At 33.2% G+C, this 19607-nt stretch overlaps 1 protein-coding gene across 1 annotated transcript; it reads left to right on the plus strand.

Moving 5' to 3' along the window:
- Window positions 1-583: 583 nt before the first annotated feature.
- LOC130446473 (uncharacterized) lies at window positions 584-19103 on the plus strand. The gene is made up of 12 exons (XM_056782750.1): window positions 584-755; window positions 4724-4860; window positions 5793-6007; window positions 6604-6686; window positions 8237-8436; window positions 9465-9637; window positions 10381-10549; window positions 13111-13301; window positions 14998-15145; window positions 16254-16425; window positions 17431-17573; window positions 18845-19103. Exons 1-12 carry the CDS (start codon window positions 683-685, stop codon window positions 18983-18985), a joined length of 1845 nt encoding a protein of 614 aa, XP_056638728.1. The 5' UTR covers window positions 584-682; the 3' UTR covers window positions 18986-19103.
- The last annotated feature ends 504 nt before the right edge of the window (window positions 19104-19607 follow it).

Consider the following 19607-nt stretch of genomic DNA (forward strand, 5'->3'; position numbering starts at 1 on the left):
AATTTCTTAGTTTTTTCATAAGCTCCATTTTTGTTCCTCACACTTTTTTCGATAAAATATATAATTACAGAGTTATACCTAAAAACTATTGAAAAATGCGGGTTTTTTGACCAAAAATTGTACTTTTCAATTGCGAACAATTCAAAAACTATTGATATGGCGCAAAAACATTATAAGACATGGATGGAAGGATGGCACACCCTCCCTTTTTGGATACACACCTATCATCTGTCAAAATTTCAAATACATCGCTGCTGCATTAAAGAATTCGGAAGGGAAATACTTGAATACCTGGCCTAATAGCCTATCGTCCAGCAACGAAGCGGGTAATTTTCACTTGGAAATGCTAACTAATATACAGTTCGATCATTTCGAAGATGGTCTGGTACACTTTTAGTTGAATCAGGGGATAGACTTGACGTTGATGCTTTAAAGTGACGTTTTATTACCTGTCAACAAAGAAAGAATGTAAAACTTTTCTCCCGTCACAGAAAAAAATAATTTTTACTGTATCCGCCTATGGTTGTCAAAAACTATTACCATATACACTCGTGTCTATCTTTGAATGACGATAGCAATTTCAGCTCGTATAATTTGGCGTTTGATGCGAGGTCGGCAAAAATAGAAATACCTAGTTATGTTTGTAGTTTAGTAAGCAATCAAAGTAAAATAAAAAGAAACAATGTATAAGGTAAAAAATTTTGTGTTTTGTGTTACATTGAATTTTCTATTTTTCATCAGCAGCGTAATTTCAAGTAAGTATTTTTGCTCATCGATGGCACCCTAAAAAATCTATTGAAAACTTGAAGATCAAAAATTTTTGCCCACCTTATAATACAAAAAAATACGATCGATTTCGATATTTATATTTGACAGAACTTTACACAAAATCAAATTTTTTAACAAACCTCGTAACTTTTTTTTATAAACCACCAATAAAAAAATTTTTCATTTGAAAACCTTTTGGATTTCTCTTTAATCATTTCGACAAATAATCGTCGTCTATTTATTTCCAATCTCTTTCCAGGATATTCCAAAGATGTAAAGTGGAAATACGATTCCTAACTTCTTTGTCTCCCAACAACTTTCATACATTCAGCCTCTCTAATGCTTTTAAATAATCATCTAGAGATGCTTGGGATCGTTGTGATGCCGGTACTGGCCAGAACATACTTAATTTTCTTCTAATAGTTTTTATAGCCTTTTTTCTTCAAAATCCCTCTAATTTTCATCAGATATCTAGTCATCCTTTCTGCAAAATAACTCCAAACAAACACCGAGCCTCCGTCGAGCTCTAAAGTCAAGATTACACGTGGTGGTTTTTTCCTTGACATGTGCACATACATAAAACACTAACAAGAAATGGACAAAACAAAACATCAGACATGAAACATATTAGCAAAAGGCGACTGAATAAGACAACAAAATCGAGAGCTGGTAGAGGAAATGGGAAGTTAACAATACAGCAGGAAAACATGCAAATTTATAAAGATCTTGAAGGGGATACCATTTGACCTGAATTGGGATACGGACATATACAAACGTTTCAATTTGAGATACAACAGTCAATTACGATCTAGACAACACACCCGAAGATTAATACCACATCATACACGAATGCACCATAGAACAAAAACAACAGGTATGAAAAACATTGACAAACAGACTAAAATCCATTGACAGGACATACCCACCAGCAGACAAAGATGCGCAGGACGAAAAATTGATATAATGGGTGAATGAATTTTGGTGGATCCATGTTATTTCACGGTACGTCTTGGTCCAAAAAGTAAAAATGACAGGGCTAACTACACCGAAAACATGATTAACAGTTTAACAAAACCGAACAAATTAGAAGGTATTTACAAGTTTCGATAATAACTTTTGCGAAAGTGAATGATCTGTAAAACTTGACAATAAAGTTTTTAAAAACTCTTTTGGTTCACCATTGGAACAGCACATTCCAATAGTTTCATCATTTTCATTCATTGAACCAATAACAATGGAAGGATGATTAAATTGATCATGCATGAAATGTCGACGACGTTTCCAGCTGCCTGCAGCGTAGCTCGTCTTTCTAAACGAACTCGTACCTGAAGAGAAGAGTTTGAGCTAATCTCAAAACACTTTGTCCTTCTGTTTGATGTTGTCTTCTCGCCTCAGCATGATCCTTTTGCTTCCGAGGCATTTTAAAAGAAGATGACAATAAGTATTAGAGCCAAAGAGTAAGATGGATAGCATGTTACCGAAGAAACGACACCTAACCTCAAAAATTCGATGTACAACGGTATTGCAGTATTCAGAGTTGGGGCTTCTTCACTGAAATGGTAGGAAAAAATTATTAAGGATTTTCCATTATTGCTAGAGGGAAATTTACGTTTTCCGTGGCCCCTCGGTTTGTCCCTTCCCGGGGGGTATGAGTAAGATAATTTTAAAAAATTTCCAAAATATCTAGAAAAGATATCGAAGGTCAAATCTATAATGTTTTTCATCTTATAATTATTATAATGGATATGGTAGCAATAATTGTCAGGTTTTATAATTATCATTCATTAAGATATGAAAGATCGGAAGATCAAAGTTCAATGATTTTTAACTATTTTGAAAATGTGGATTGTGGATTGCCTTCATTTTGATATGTTGAAGGCTATAGTCGATTTTTATTAATGAGAGAAATATAAAATTAGTAATCCACTTCTTTCGTTTTTTTTTAAATATTTTCCTATTAAATAACATTTGTATGAATACAGGGTGTTTCAAAAAAAGCAATCCAGTCTATAAGATATATAAAAATATGTAAAATATTTGGGGTTTGTTCAGTATTCAAGATAAAAGACTTGGAAGAAAAGAACTTTATGGAAATGATTGTTTATATTTCGGACTACTTTTTAAATTAGAATTTAATTCCAGCAGATGTTCAAAAAGGTCCGTATCTTTTTTCTAAAGAGTCCATTAACTTTCTAAACGCTTGGCAGTCAGCTACGAGGTCATCACGTTGAATTCTGTCTTTTAACTGTTGAGGTGAATTTAATTCTATAGCATAAACTTTTTCTTTAAGATACGATGAAATCGCATGACCGAGAAGGCTAATGAATCGGAGTTTTTGCACCTCTACCAATCCATCGATTTGTAAAATGGTTACTCAACCTTTTATCAAAATGTGCTAAAGCTCCATCGTGGCATAAAATGAAGAGATCTTCGCTGGTACATTATTGCTTAGAAAATCCAGTTAATTATCACTATTAAAATTTGCAGTTGCTGCTTAAACATTAACTTTAACATGTGAATCCTCAGATAGTCTGCCAAGAGCTCTTGGACTTGTCTGTAACCTCCAAGAACTTTTCTTGCCATATTCCTCACACTAACTGTTCAACCAAATTTAAAATCATATTTCCTTTATTAATGTTTGAATTCCAGAATCTCAATACGGCATCAAATTGTTGTTTGTTTCATACTAAGGCCTCCAACAGCTCAGTAACTTTGAAAAACTAAATCTTTTAGTGATAAGATTGGATTTTCGAGAAAAGTTCCAAGAAACGAAAACTTTCAGTCCCAATTTTTTTAAATGTATCCGTTTTATCGATGGGGTCTCATTTGAACGACAAAAAATTTCCAATTCTTCATAATTTTCAAATCAAACTGTACATATTATCGAGTTTTATTAAGAGTACTTTTTGTTGTAAAATTAAATGATATTGAAATAAATTTAATATTGAACAAGTTATGTTCAATACTACTTAGTAATAACCGTGTAACTAGCGCCCTCTATGAGAATCAGACATAAAAACAATTTCATTGGATGTATCAGATTCCAAAGCATATTCGTATAAAATTTCAATACAATGATTCTAGTAAATGGGACAAAATCGTCAAAAATGTGTGTATCCTGTATCCTGAATACGGATACGAAAATTTTTTACTGATCAAACCAGTAGATAAGTTTATTTTGGCAAAATTTATTATATTCCTCATTTCTTTTATAATGTTTCCTTCTATTGAAATAGACTTTCTGGAGTGGTTATGCCAGCAATAACTGTTTCCGTAGTTAGACTTAGTTCAGAGTAATCCTTATCATTTCGAACCGTGGCAAGAACTACTGTCTGATGTAGCAAATTCTTTTCCAATAACAACGATTTTCTATTTTGAAATTTTGGCTTTCTTGCAGCCTTACGTGCTGTTTGAAACTCGCCAAATTATTCAACACCAATTAAGTCCACTATTTCATCAATAATTTAACATAAACTTTTATCTGTAGATGTTTTGGAACGATTATATGCCATCAAAAACAACTCGCAATTCAAGTCATCTACGTAAAAAGTTGTTAGATCCATGCAACACCAAATGGATTGATTCATTCAGTTTAAAAGTTTTTTTTTATAGCATCTCATTTTTTTTCTCTTCCAGTCCCCTCTACTTCTTAAACAAATAACAACGAATTTTCTCAAAACCCATTATCTGTCTCTATAGGTTTTTCTTGGAGGTAAGTGCTTCTTAGTTTATTGTATTTACAAATTGATGATTCGAGTGCTTAAATACTTCCAAAGTCAACATTAATTAGATGTAAACTACCTGGATTTGTAGCTCCTTATTTAAAATTATCTAAACAACGTTTAGATTCTATAATAATTTTAAAAATGACTCATTTTCAGATTAGAAATTGTTTATAAACATCTATAACTATAAAAGTTAAAATTTTTAAACTATTGATATTTTTTTGTTTCAGATACGGACGTTATGCCGCCTTTGTTCGATATGGATGATTATTCATCTTGTAATAAAAATGAAACTAATTTTTTTTGCAACGTTCAAGCAAAATTGATTGTACCCCATGCAAACCAGAATATTATCAATTTAATTCGGGTGGGTTCCGATGCCTATATACACTAGAAATGAATAATTTATCATTATGTCTATGGGTTTTCAATTTTACATCAAATATGACAGAAAATCCATACCAAATCAATAATATGAAGCATTGCATAATGTCTAGTTGAATTTATGTGTTAATACAACCACTCTATTAGCCAGATTTATTACCCTACCTTTTTCTTAGTATATATACATATAAGTGTTTTCGTAGTGGAATTGTAGTAAAATTGTTCATCAAAGTGTACTAACTCGAATATATTTCCGAGCTTTCGAATACTTATCGGTTTCAGCTTGATGCTTCGGTCCATTTGATTATAATAGAGGTAAAACCAAACGACCAATCAATCAAATTGAGTTTCGCACTGTTTTTTGACTAAAAAAAACATTAAATTATTGAAAGAAATAACAAAATAACTGTTCTAGTTACAGAAACATCTAAATATGATCAAAAATAAGTGAAAGGTGGATGTCTCGAATTCTCAGCATGGAGTAAAATGTAAAGAGCAATTTTTGAATTTTGTTGCTGGTACCAAGAAAATGTAAGATCACTAAAACCATCTCCACTCAAATAAGAGTTCCGTTGATGCATAGAGGAGAAAGAAACTTCAATCTACCTCAACTATGATTGACGAAAACTCACAAGTACTTGATCCAAACACTTGGACAAGCCTCATAGTTTGACTAGTGGTGTCAAAAGGTTCTAGCCTCTCAAAAGACATCGGCTTTTGATAATTTCATTCAAATCTTTCTACTATATATGAACCGAGTGGCTCCAATATATTTTTTTACTTCATTCCAAGCTTTCTTCATAACTTCACTTTTGTTTGGCTTCAATTCTATTAATTTCAACTTTCCATACATTCTTTCAGTCGTACTCCTACATTGTGATAATTTCAAGCTATTTAACGACAAAATATTTGCAGAAATTTAGTGACGACCCGATGACATACGATAGAAGCATAGTACATCGAGCATTATGTGTACCACAAGATAAAATTCGAACGGATTCAACGTTGTATGCTTATTCTAATAATTTAGTAAATAGAAACCTTCAAAAATATAATTTGACAGCGGAAGTTGATGATTCTATTTGTGTTGAAATGAAAACGAGTTATAACATTTACGATTATCTAGTTGCGTGAGTAATTCAATATAAATTTAAAACGATATATTCAACACGTAGAATTGTCCATAAAATAAGGTTCCCAAGGAGTTGCGGAATGAGGTTCTTACCGCCACAGAGCTCATTATTGTCTTGGTAACCGTTAAGGATTGAGCTTCCATTCGATTAGCGCGCCAGGTGCGAATTAACGCTCTGTGATTCGTTTTTTGTGTGCAAAAACGTTCTCCATTGATTTCCAACTGTGTATAAATATGTAGAGGATCATACAGATCTGGATGGTAAACATCCTTACACGACATACTTGGCCCCCAGTGATTACCATCTCTTCCTTTGGAGAGACACATTTCACAACCGATGAAGAGCTGAAAGAAGAGGTTTGAAGCTATCGTGGCAGATATCTACGACTCAGGCATGGAAAGACATTAATCTAAACAGCGATTATATCAGGAAATAAAGAGAATTCTGAACTATCCAAACATGTATTATTCAAAGCTAATACATATGTTTCCATTGTGAAAATTCCTTAGGATACTTATTTGATGGACAAGCCTAGTGCAATGAATTCTTGAAGATCTAAAAATAGGTTTGGTAAGTTTATATTCTGTTTGCAGAATCATCGGCATTGTTTACTTATTACTGGTACTTTTTGCAACGTATTCCGAAAAGAAACAAAATGTGAAAGGGTTAGAGCGTGGTAAGTTTTAACATAGTTGCATTTGCATATTAAACAAATTTGGTCTCCATCTTGAAATAAATTTTTCAGAATCTGTTTAGAGTTTTTTCAAAGAATTTCAAAGTTGATGTTTCTTGTTACAATATTTTAATTATGTTTATGAGTGAGGCAAGGTTAGTATTAGTTTCATTGACTTGGAAATACAAGATGTCTCCAGTGACAGCTATTTAAGTGGAACTACTTCTGTTATTTTCGAAACAATTCAATGTCTTGAATTATCATTGTTTCTTGATGAGAAAAAATAATGTACAAGCTCAGCAATAGCTTCAAAAGTGTTTGCTCATCGAAAAGAATCATGAGGTAGGTTTTGGGTACGGAATTCAATAGCAGTCGATCAAAAACAGCGAGTTGATGATTCCGAGCAGTTTTTGATCTGATTTACTACGTGTAAACATACGTAATAAATCTTTTTGTGACAATTGATCTTTACTCCGAAATCAAAACAATCATCATTTGGGTGGACTGCAGCCGGTGAACCAGGTCCAAATTGGTCTAGAGGAAATTAAAAGCATTTTTTCAACTAACAAATTTTGTCACTAGTAAATTGTGCAAACCATTTTTTTTTTTTTTAATTAAATTAAGTGAGAACATTTGGTGTGTATAGACTGGTTTTCATGTTGAAATACAAAACACAAATCCTTACCTACGCAGATGATGTGGTACTTATGAGTAAATAAATAAAGGATCTAAAAGAATCTAAAAAATCTCTTTGAAAAGATAGCAAAAGAACACGGACTGCGCTTGAATGAATAAAAGACCAAATATATGGAGAGGTAAGGGATCTGAATAGCTGCAACCAAGGGACATAGCAAATCAAAGATGATAAAATCCAGGAGTTCAAACACCTGGGAGTTACAGTGACAACCGTTGAAGCTACAAAAGAAATCGACGAAAGACTGACGAGTGGAAACAAAAAGTTTGGAACCCTATCAGGACTATTAAGATCAAATATATTCCAATAATCACCAAGTTAAGCAATTACAATTTACAATTATACAACCAACGGTGCTGTATGGTAGTGAGTGTTGGGTCATGAACAAAAAAGAAGAAAAAAATATAAAAAAATGGGAGGGAAAGGTAGTAAGGAGGATTTTAGGAGTACGAGTGGAGATGAAGAATGAACGCAGATATCAAAATATTGTTAATGTATGGCCAGAGTAAAAAGACTGTGTTGGATGGAGCATATAACCAGATTGAACGAAGATAATTGGGTGAGAAGATTCTTGCTGAAGAAAGAAGAAACGAAAAGAAAAAGAAGGCTTCCATGGAAAAAATGGATAGAAACTTGTGGAGAAGATTTAGAAAGAATAGAAATAGAGAACTGACGAGCAGCCGTGGACAAAAATAGATGGAAGAAAGATCAGTGGAGCCTTGGGTCTATAAGGCCTTTGGAGCTGTATTAACGAATTTGAAGCCACTGTATAAAAGATTTATTTCATTCTTCATTATATAATTTTAATCGTTAACTAACACTATTGTGAAAAAACTAAAAAAGTTTCATGTCTTTTTAGATCGAAAAAACAATTTTCTGTCAAATTTGTCTCTTTATCATACATGGAGGAAAAGGACGACAGCTCCTACGAATATTGATTATATAAAATTATCAAACTTACAAGGCATTCGTTTTTTTTCGATGATAATCCTGATTTTAATACATGTGAATTTATTTTATCTCTTTTTTTATATATCAAACCCAATTGAAGTGGAACGAGTAAGTATATCAAGATATATAAGCGTTTTATTATTGGGAACGTGGCGATAAAACACCAAACTTTCGAATACTCATGTATTCATCGTCTGGGAAATAATTAATTGGGCTTTGTAAATGTATAATCTAAATAAAGGATATCTACTATTAACCTCTGATATGTATTCCGACGTTCTGCAAAGGAGAAGGATAAGTTGTTGTTTCGGCGTTATCACGTCTCATCAGAGCAGTTCAACTCGCTATTTAATAGATGTAGTTAAACATAATCAACGATAATATAAATTCTGATGGTAAATGAACTGTGTGAAATTGGAAAAGGGTCGTTATACTGCTCTGATGAGACGACACAAGTCAATAGTTACAACATCTTGCAATTGCAATCCCATTGGGGATGTTAATAGGATAAAAAGGTCGATTGACATTAATCAATCAAAATAAAATATTATAGGCCTAAATTAAAAGAATTATATGAATGCAACATGTAGCACATTCGTTCGAAGAATCTACTACTTGTACGGATTCCCTATGTGATCGTCGGAGCAACTCTACTGGAAGTCGCTGAACGAGCCCCTCGGTCGCGGTACTGATTTTTAGAAGTCGTATAGAAGATCATCTAAGTGGACTGCAGCGGGTAAACTACGTCCAAAGACACAACAGTCAGCTGAGAAGGTTATGTCTTCAGTATTTTGGAATGCGCATGATTACATAGAGTTGTTGGATCGTTTGATTGCAAGCATCAAGGGAAAAGGACCTCATAAGTCGAAGAAGAAACTAAGACAATGCACCGATTCACAAGTCAATGGTAACGATGGTTAAATTGAACGAATCGTTTTCTCATCTACCGTATAGTCCAAATCTGGTTCCAAGTGATCAATGATCCTAAAAAAAACGCTCGCCGGAGCTGTTGACCTGACGTTCTTTCGAAATAGTGTTTTTAGCACACAAGGGAGTTTCCATATTAGTAGGAAGTTTTTTTTTGGCTTTTGATCTCTGATAACCTTAATTTCAATAAAATATTTTTTGTTTTTCAGATATGTGCCTCAAAATTTATAACGCCAATTAGATGGGTTGGCACATTCGCCGTTTTGCCTTTTTTTTTATTTTCCTCTTGGTTATTGACTGTACAAGTTCATAATATAATCGAAAAATATGGTGAATTATCTCTTAAAAATGTTGGAATATTAATTATCAATCGATATGCCAGGTATTATTACTTTATTATTGAAGCTCGTACAACAAAACTGTCATGCTTTTGGATCTTTCTAGAAGCATACTAAATTAACATTTGAATAACGAAAACCACATGTCGATATCTTTTTTTTTGATGTCGAGATATCTTAAATTATGTTAAGTACGAGGATGGTTCCTACAAAGAGTGCTATATCTGGTGATTGGGGTAGCAATTCAAACTTCAATTCATCATTCAAGCTGATGCATAGTGTTGTTGAAAATTATCCAACGCGCGTCCCAAAAAAACCGACGGCTGCAGATGGAATGGTCTTTGCCTTCCTTGGAGCCTGTTCTTCATCATCTTCATGATGCTGTTTTGGTTCTAATATGAGCATACGCAGCACTTATCTTTCGCACAGCTCTCTCATCTTCAAATGTCACCTCATTTGGTGTTCGTAGGTTTTACGGCCTCCTGCTAGGAGTGTCTCACCCAGAGTAGAATCTAATTCAACTTCTATATTGGTTGGACTAGCGCCTTTTCATATAATGATGACCAATTCATTGAAAATATTCACTATAGATAACTGCCAAACAGATACTAAACACGTGGCGTCTTCACACTTCAAACATGCTGTAATTTTTCAAGCAACTACCGCCATCTCTGTGTCAAGCCAGGTCCTTCTGGAACCATCCTCGTAAAAACAATTTACGTTGTACGTAAACATCAGCTTCTACTTTTTTATAACGATCTGTATCTACACGATGTAATGTTTTCAGATTGATGTTCACTTTTGTGGTATTACTAGCATTTATTCAATCATCTTGGCTTATAAATATTTCTGGACCATGTAGCTTCTCATTGTTAGTATTGAATCGAAATTCTTGTAGAAGAAATTTGCTCAAATCGATACTATTGATCAGTAATTATGACTACACTTTTGATATTGTGAGTGTCATGTTTTATTATTCAATCGTACTTGAAAATAATTTTATTTCACGAAGTTTCATATTTTTTTTAAACGTACAAAACGCAAACGACGTAGAACTTCAATTCATGTTAAGTCAATTCTTTAATCTTTCTCCTCAAAATAGGCGTTTACGAAGACGATAACTTTTTGGTCAAATTTAAAATCTCTTCCTTGTAAGTGAGGGCCTTAATCTTTACCAAGTAGGTAAACGTAAAAATAGAAGACAATGCTAGATTTCCAATGATATCTACATCAATTACCTGTTGCCTGCCGTTAATTTCTGTTATCAAAATCACGATTAAAAAGTTTATAAAGATATATAATTTCAACGTGTTTATATCTTCACTCCTGTGATTCATAAATGCTGATGGCAAATGATAATTAAAAGGTAAACCATTGGCCGGCGAGGTTTGACAAGCTGCTGGACCAGTCCAAACTATTTTAAGCGATCCTGTTATTGCGAAGAAATTTTCCTTTTATATGCAAAAAGTTTTATGGATCAAATCAAATTCGGTTTTTGCTTCGATTGGAATCCAAGAACCTCCTCCAAAAGTAGATGAGCTGCAGTTAATTTGGAGCCAGTAATTGAACTTTTTAGCTCAAGTTTAACTGACTTGAGTCGTTTTCTAACTGTCCAATTACCCACATCCATTGTAAGCTTTTTGAAAGCCAGTGAGAGCACGATTATCAAAAATTAAGAGAAATTGATTCCACCAAAACCTACCAAAAAGTACATTCGTGACCAAAAAAATTCGTGCGCCTCGAGATTTCTTAATTAAAACATTGGGGCACCTATTTTTAACTTGAAGAATTAAGAAACTCCTGCTGGTAATGAACCGCATTATCCACTATACTATTTATATCTAGATGCGTTTCTTGCTGCCCAATATTGCCTTTTGACACATCCATTGATATAATTGATCTTTATTTTCTAATTCGATGATATCAGAATGAACTTTTAATATTAGATCATCAATATTAATCACAATTTCATTTTCAAAATGATGACCTGTTAAAAGTAACTTTGAATGAAAACCTGTACAATCTCCCTTATCTGCGTTGACCCAGAGTGAATTGTCTTATTATCAGAAGATCCAATGGCATCCTCGAGATTAGGACATGAGCAACTGTAGAGATGACACGATTCGAGATATTTTCTCTTGGTAGTCTATAGCGATGAAGATCAACCTTCGCGGATAAACTGTTTCAGGCGGCGTCTTTGGACGTCCGCGGTTCCAAAGATCGCCAGACTGAACTTGGCTACTTCCACTTCAGGAAGTATACACATCTGGTACGGGTATCAGTTGGATCTTCTTTCGAAGGCGCATTCTTGGTGGCAGTAGCTTTATTCGGGGAGTTATCAGGCACTGTTTTTGTCATAGACATCTTCTCTGAACTTCAAATTGACACGTCTTATTTGCTGGACGAGCAGAAACCTTTTCTGTATGACTAAAGATCGTATCTCAAGACTGGCGCTTGCAATTACTGAACCGATTGTGGTAATCGACTGTACGCACTCGATAACCTAGAAAATATTGTCAAAAGGTAGAGCGGTCCCTCTTCTAGGCCAATAATCTGTCAAAATTACAGGTGGGCGGATTTTGATGGTCTCCCGAAGCATGTGCGGTGGTTTTCAATTCTATCGAACAACGGAATCGATTTCAACGACTCAATGCAGAGAAACAAAATGTGAATCGCATATTTAATTCCTGATATTTTAGTTTGTAGAGGAAATTTATTTATTGAATATAATTTTTGTTTGTACTATATTAATCCGGTCAATTTAGACATTCGATGTTACATAAATTCCTACCGAGTGGAAAATCAGTAAAATTGTTTAAAATACAATTGGAAATAAAATTTGGATGTTTTCCATCATTTTCGTGTAAGAAAAAAATTTTAGTCAAGGTCAAAGTTCAAAAAAATGAGTTTTTCGTGATTATCGGAAAAACGATGAGTTTTATCATAAAAATACTTCAGACAAAAATTGTAGATCATAAAATTATCTACAAAAAACGTATGAATACTTCTTTCATACGATCCACCGTTTTTGAGATATAACGATTCAAAAAGTTGTAAAAGTTTTCGTATTTAATGGTTTCACCATTTTCAGCAATAAACTTTTTTTACAACATTGAAATGAACCGAGATTTGTTTGAGTATTTATAAGAAATTATCAATTGATGAAGATGTTGCTGAAGTTCGACGATGTTATTCTGCAGCTTTGATATTACTCGTGCAATCATTATAGCCATTAAATACGACAGTAAATCTGAAACAAACTTTCACAAATTTTGAATCGTTATATCTCAGAAACAGTAGCTCGTACGAGAAAAACTATTGAAACGTATTTTGTAGACAATTTTATGATCTACAATTTTTGCTAGGAGTATTTTCATTATAAAACTTAGCGGTTTGCTGAAAATGGTGAAAAAATTATTTTTTAAACCTTTGACCTTGAATAAAATTTTTTGGTCTAATTTTACCGGACTATATAACAGGTGAGTGAAATTTATTTAATTTATTTGACGTATTTTAGTGTTATCCTGTTTCCTGGTACATATCGGCAGATTTTCAACTTTATATCCTTAATCTCGTTATACTCTACATCAAGTTAAAATTCAAGTTAAAAGATATAAAATTATACTTTACTTTATTATGTACCTCATGTATAATACACGGTGTCAGAGTATACGCTCATTCTGATGTTATATTCAAACCATCAATCAGGTATGATTAACACTTTATTAAAATTTTGGTACTTGGGGGTGATGTCGAAAAAAAAATACGTAAAATACCTCCTTAAAACGTAAAATACGAAAAGTAGTAAGAAGTAAAACTTCATTTTACGCACTAGTGCTTAAAAAAATTATTATTAAGCTCTTCGTAGCGTAGTGAGTAGAGTTCAAGGCACACAAACGGGAGGTCTCAGGTTCAAATTGTACTCAATAAATTTTTTTACTTATGTAGTAATAAGTATTATTAGATTGCAATTCATTATGCAATTCGTCTGTTATTTTGTCAATTTAGTCTAATCTTGAAAAAAAATAGTCCGGTCAATATAGATATTTAAATTTTAACAATTCCCATCGATTCTATGCATGCTACAAAAGTTATTTGGGGTTAAAGTTCAAAATTTGAGGTTTTTGAAAGGTTCTTGAAAACGGTAGATATTATCGAAAAAAACCTAAAGGTAAAATTGTAGATCTTAAAATTTTCTACAGAAAGAGTTTCTATAATTTTTTTTATAATCCCCATTTCTGAAATATCGCGATTCTAATAGTCACATTTTTGTTTTGATTTATTTTTGATACTTTAATCAGATTCATACATTTGCAAGTCTACTTTAACAGTCATTTCTTCCTCATTCTCTTGTTGGATGTTCATAAATTGTTCAAATGTATTTGAATCACTGATTTGTTCATTAAAATCACAGGAATCTTCATCTATTGTACTTAAATGGACATTTGAGCACTATCACCTTTTTTACAATTGCAAAAAATAGTGTTGAGGAGTTTTCATCGGTTCCAGATTATTATTTATCAATTTCCAACCACAGTTCTGGGTTCATTTGATTGCCTTGAAGAAAGATATGATAGTTGAACTTGTTTTTTGTTTACCTTGTTTTTTACAAAAGTTAAGCATCAATATTCACCAAAACAAGTACTTTGTTTGGAGGTCCGTAAACCTCAAAAAGAAAGTAAATTCCTTCCGTAATTATTGTTTGAAGTGTGGAATCAAGGACGTTTTGCCCCTTCTGTACATTACAAACGAACTGTGATATTTTTTTTGAGTTATAAAATAAGACAAAAAATAACCAAATCGTTGAAGCGTATATTCACTTGAACTGAACCTTTAGCACTAAAAGAACGATGCCTATGGACAATAGAAGAGCCAGATGGTTTTCAAGACCAAGAAAAGAGGATTCAGTTAGGAACTGTCTATATTTTGAATAATTTAAAAGAAACAAATAGGTATTTATATTTGTCTTAAGTGCCTAATGTGCATATCATGTTTAATTTGACTCTTAAAATCACGATATCTCAGAAATGGCAACTTTTAGAAACAAAATTATAGAAATAATTTCTGAAGAGAATTTTAAGATCTACAACTTTGATAAGAGGTTGTTTTAATAAAATTCAATGTTTTTGAGAAAAATCTAAGAAATATTGTAATGGTAAACCCCAGCTCTCCACGAATATGTTTGTCCGGGAATTTCAATTATTTGAACACTATTTTTATGTCTAATTTAACCAAACTATAAATACATGGAAGAACACAATATACGCACTAGTACGTGAAGAAAATTAACATCAAACTTGAAAAAATATTGTATGGAATTCGTGTGTAAAGGCCTTTTTTCGACTAATTTGATTCGTCGAAAAAAGACTATTTTACACACTTGTTATATAAATAACAATTTTAGAGCAATGGAAGAAAGATATTTGAGATATTCTTCGTTATATATGGTGCAGTACATGTCTACTTTATCTATATGGTCGTCAAGTGTCATTGGTGTAATTTTGGGTGATATTTACAATAAAACGAAGAACATTACTATAAAGAACACATGGGTAATTATCCATTCATTCGTACATATGTATCTATTGTCGTATCATATACACTGTGACCCAAATGATCTTTTGTGTCCCCTTTTCCTGCTGCTATACTGGTTAATCCAGTGTTTACAGCTGATCTCTCAATTCCATTCCTTCAAGAAAGTCCAGAATGTGGGATATCTGCTGCTGCCAAATATCTTGGTCTTCATTGTCATACGCTCCCAGGTGGAGCAACGTAGAGAATGTGGATAAATTGTTCGTCCTCTGTACAACAGAATCTACATTATCTGCTAAGTCTAGCGTCTTTAGATGTCTATTGAAACGATAGTGCCCCAATAGGATTCGTAGATTGTTTTTACTAAGTTGATACATTCATCAAATCTTCTCTGGTTATAGTTTCCCAAGTCTTGGACTATTTCAACCCATGTAAGTTGTCCCAATAATTAGTTTTGCTTCTATCTAATTTCCAAGGGCTTGTTTGCCTTCGCTTTAGCTAGCTCATCAACCTTCCCCTTCTCTCTGGGGTGTCCCAGAATCCATTGTACGAGACGAGTTTGGATTTTATGATCTTGGAGCATTAAGCTCTAATTTTGGCTTGAAAAATGCTCAGTGTGTTGCCCAGGCTTCAATAGCATTTGGTTCTGGAACCATACATTCTTCAGTTGTGTACCATATAATGGCATTTCTTCTATTATGATCCCAGTTACTCAACTCAAGCTCAACTTTTTCGATGCATCATCCTACGACATGTCCCAGGTTTGGTCATTATCTAGGGACAGTTTTCCTTTGGTGGTTCTGTCACTGAACATATTTTATCTACCACGCTTTTCAGTAACATTTGGGGAGATGTAAGTCAGGTCTTCGTACCTTTAAGAGATTGCGCCTCGTGGTATTCGGATTAGCTGTAGTACCCCAATTCCTCCCTGTGAAGTTTCTGCACACCATCAGTGCTTTTGTGGCTGTGATGATCATCTCCTTTTCTATATTCCAGAGAAGTTTACTATCTAGAATGAGTTATAGATATTTTTCTCTGTCTTCCATTCAATAAATTGCTCGTCTTGCTTGATGAGCTTGAGAAAAACTTGTAATCATCTTTGATCATCTTTTTTGCTTAAATTTTTAGCCGTTAACTTTATTATGGGCATCCATTTTCTTATTCCTACCTCTGCTAACGATGTACATCCATTATGTGGATATGCGAGGCTTAAAAGCTGTCATTTTGACATGTCTAAGTAAACCACTATATAATTTGGGAATTGGTGTTGGAATTTACGGAATGTCACACAATATAGGAGGTGAGTAAAATTATTATTTTCTCTGTACTATAATCCACTCTATCGTAGTTGTAGATCTTTTATCGAAACTTATTATTTCCATATTTCCAAAACCAAATCTAGAACCTAGAGATAGAAACTGTGAAACATCTAAAAGTCTCAATATTTTTAATCGAATCTTTCTCGGAATATTTTGTTGATAAGTTCATCAAGTTTATTTTATTGAACTTTTTCAATTACTTGAATTTCAGTCATATGTTTAACAGCAACATATTTAGCGAAACACCTAGTATATATATGAAAATATGAATATACTGGGTGAATAAATTACGATATCCAACATTCAAAACCACATAAACTGATAGGCTATAGGTCTTAGTTAGATGTCTGAACAGCTTGAAAATCGACGTTTCGGTAAATATATTACCATAATCAAGGCAACGAACGAATAAAAATTTTCATCGTAGATGTCAGGAATAAAATAGAAAAACCAACACAAAGGAACTTTTGAAAAGTTCTACCTAGAACTCTAGGACCTTTATATCTAAGCAATTAAAAGCTATTTCTATTCAATTTTGGTGATATTCAAGGCCGCTCGACGTGATGTAAGACAACGGGCAATGCAATGCAAGAGGCAATATTTCTTGATCAACAGCATGCGCAGATGGAGCTCAGCTGAGCAAAAACTTGCACTGGCAGTTTTATTGAGTTGAATGATTTTCTAATCTGCTAATAATACGTCTCTTGTCAAGGATTTGCAGTTATCTTTTTTTCTTAGTAAATTTTCAAATGTTTTTTACAAATGGACAGAAAAGGGCGATTGAATTAGTTGAGAATGGATGTCGAGAACATTTGAAAAATAACAAAGAAAAAATAAAAAACCAAAAACCTAGTGATTTGAATTTTTTACATAAATTTTAAGGTTATGTTATGTATGTCTATGCAAAATCCTGATCTTACACGTTGTTTTGCATTATGTCAAGTTATGACAGTTTTCCGAAAAGTTAACGATGGGAACTTTTGTAGGAATAGTCAAGAATTTATTGGAATCTAAATACGTAGTTATCTTAAGTAATTTCACCTACTGCGTGTATTTGGTTCATATCGGCATTATTATTGCGATAAATAAGCATATTTCATCAAATATGGAAGTGACAATAGGAAAATTGGTAAGCAATTATATTTTTCTTTTTGTTCAATATTTTCAAATCTACATCTGTCCCCATGTTGGACAGGAAGCTCAAGATTTTTTTTTAATTTCAACCTATATATCTAGCAAGCAGTCTCATTGTGATGCTATGTTGTCATTTAACCTCATATAATTATAATAAAAGATTAACCTAACCTCAAATATTTTCAAACTCTCTAAAGAATTCAAAATGGAGGATAATTCTAGATAAATTTCGGAGTAATGTCGGTTGTCAACAAGAATAACGTATCAATCTCAACTTACTTATAAAATTGAAAAAAGCTTCGACTTAGTGCTATAAATTGCTGCAAGAGGCTTATGAGGACAATTCTCTAGCTCGCGCGCATGTTTTTGAGCGGTGTAAGCGCTTTAGTTATGACCAATAGATAAAATTAAAATTCAAGAGACAATGTTGAACGTTTTTTTCAACATTAACAGTATCGTGAAGACGGAATGGGTTCCTGAGGATAAGACTGTCAACTATTTGTCAGTTTTGGCAACTGCGAGAACTAGTTCATAAATAACGGCGCGATTTTGCACCAAAACAACGCACTTGCCCAAAACGCGCTATCTGTGAAGAACATCCGCCGTAATCACCAGATTTGGCACCGTGCATTTTTTTTTGTTACCAAAGATGAAATCTATTTTGAAAGGGACCCAATTTGAGTCGATGAAAGCAGTAAAAGAAAAAACGGCAGAGCTCCTGAAGACCTTCAACAAAGAAGACTGCACTGCTTCGATCAATGGATAAAACTTATGGAAAGGTCTATGGCGAGAGGAGAGGAGTATATTTAAGGGGAGCATTCGAATGTGGAATAATTTTTCAATAAAACCCTTTTTCGTAATCAGTCTCGTTATTTACTAGCCAGACCTCGAACTTTTAAGTTGACGCGTTCTGTTTTTTTATTTATCTTCCATTAAATATTTGTATTTTCACTATTTTTTATGTTTCATCTTCTAATTCAAATGTCAAATTGGGTTCTTCTATTTTCGTCATTCCATTTAGTCCTTTATTCTATTGGTCAAATTTCTTTCAGTTATTCCTCGTTTCAGCAAAACGATTTGAGACTCCAACGCTGAAAATCTGTCATCTCTCGATGGTGGAGCTGATCTTGAGCCATCGACATCAAACTTTTCATCTTAATTAGCCAATCCATATGTTAAAGCACCCATTTTATCTTCAATAATTCCATCTGTACTTTTCATTTCAATGTTTTCGATGACTATTACAACTGTAATTGAAATTTTCAGATTTGGGATTGCATAATTAGCATTTCATTGAGTTTTATATGTAGTGTTTTTATCACGCTTATAATAGAAGAACCTGGTGAAGCATTACAGAAAAAATATTTACCACAAATCAGTAAATGGAAAAAGAAGTCAAACAATTGAAATTTCCACCCTGTAAAACATATTTTATCCAATATTTCTGATTATAAACTGATGTTTAAGAAAATAATTTTTTTATAAAATTGGTGTTAAAGGTATTAAATGTCATTTTGAAAATAAACCAGCTATTTCATATTTCAACCTCAAATTACGAGCATCGTCCTAGAAGTATCTAGCCTGACCTAGAGATGGCGGTAGTTACTTAAAACAATACCAGTCTAAATTCTACTCTGGTCGAGACTGCTCCTTCGTTATTATCAGTAAAATATTGGGAAACAGATTCTAAATCAATACCTGCGAAGACCAGCATCGTTGTGGTCTACCAAATGAGATTACAGCTTAAGAAATGTTGTAGAAAATCCAATGGATGATCGTCGACTGAAAATGCACGAGCTAGCAGATATAGTAGTGTGCATATTAACTGAACCTGCAAGATGGGTGCTACGAAAATAATCAAAATAAACCTTGTTCTATCAAATTCAACCAGATATCTCCATTTTGCTCTTTTGTTTGCTCAAGTAATTGACACAATATGGTCAATACAAGGATTACCACCTCGAAATCCATTTTGATTTTGTCGTAATTTAGTATATCTCTGATACTTTTGAGAATAACTCCACGATGA

This window comes from Diorhabda sublineata, chromosome 7, assembly GCF_026230105.1.
Source record: "Diorhabda sublineata isolate icDioSubl1.1 chromosome 7, icDioSubl1.1, whole genome shotgun sequence".
NCBI classification, from domain to species: Eukaryota; Metazoa; Arthropoda; class Insecta; order Coleoptera; family Chrysomelidae; genus Diorhabda; species Diorhabda sublineata.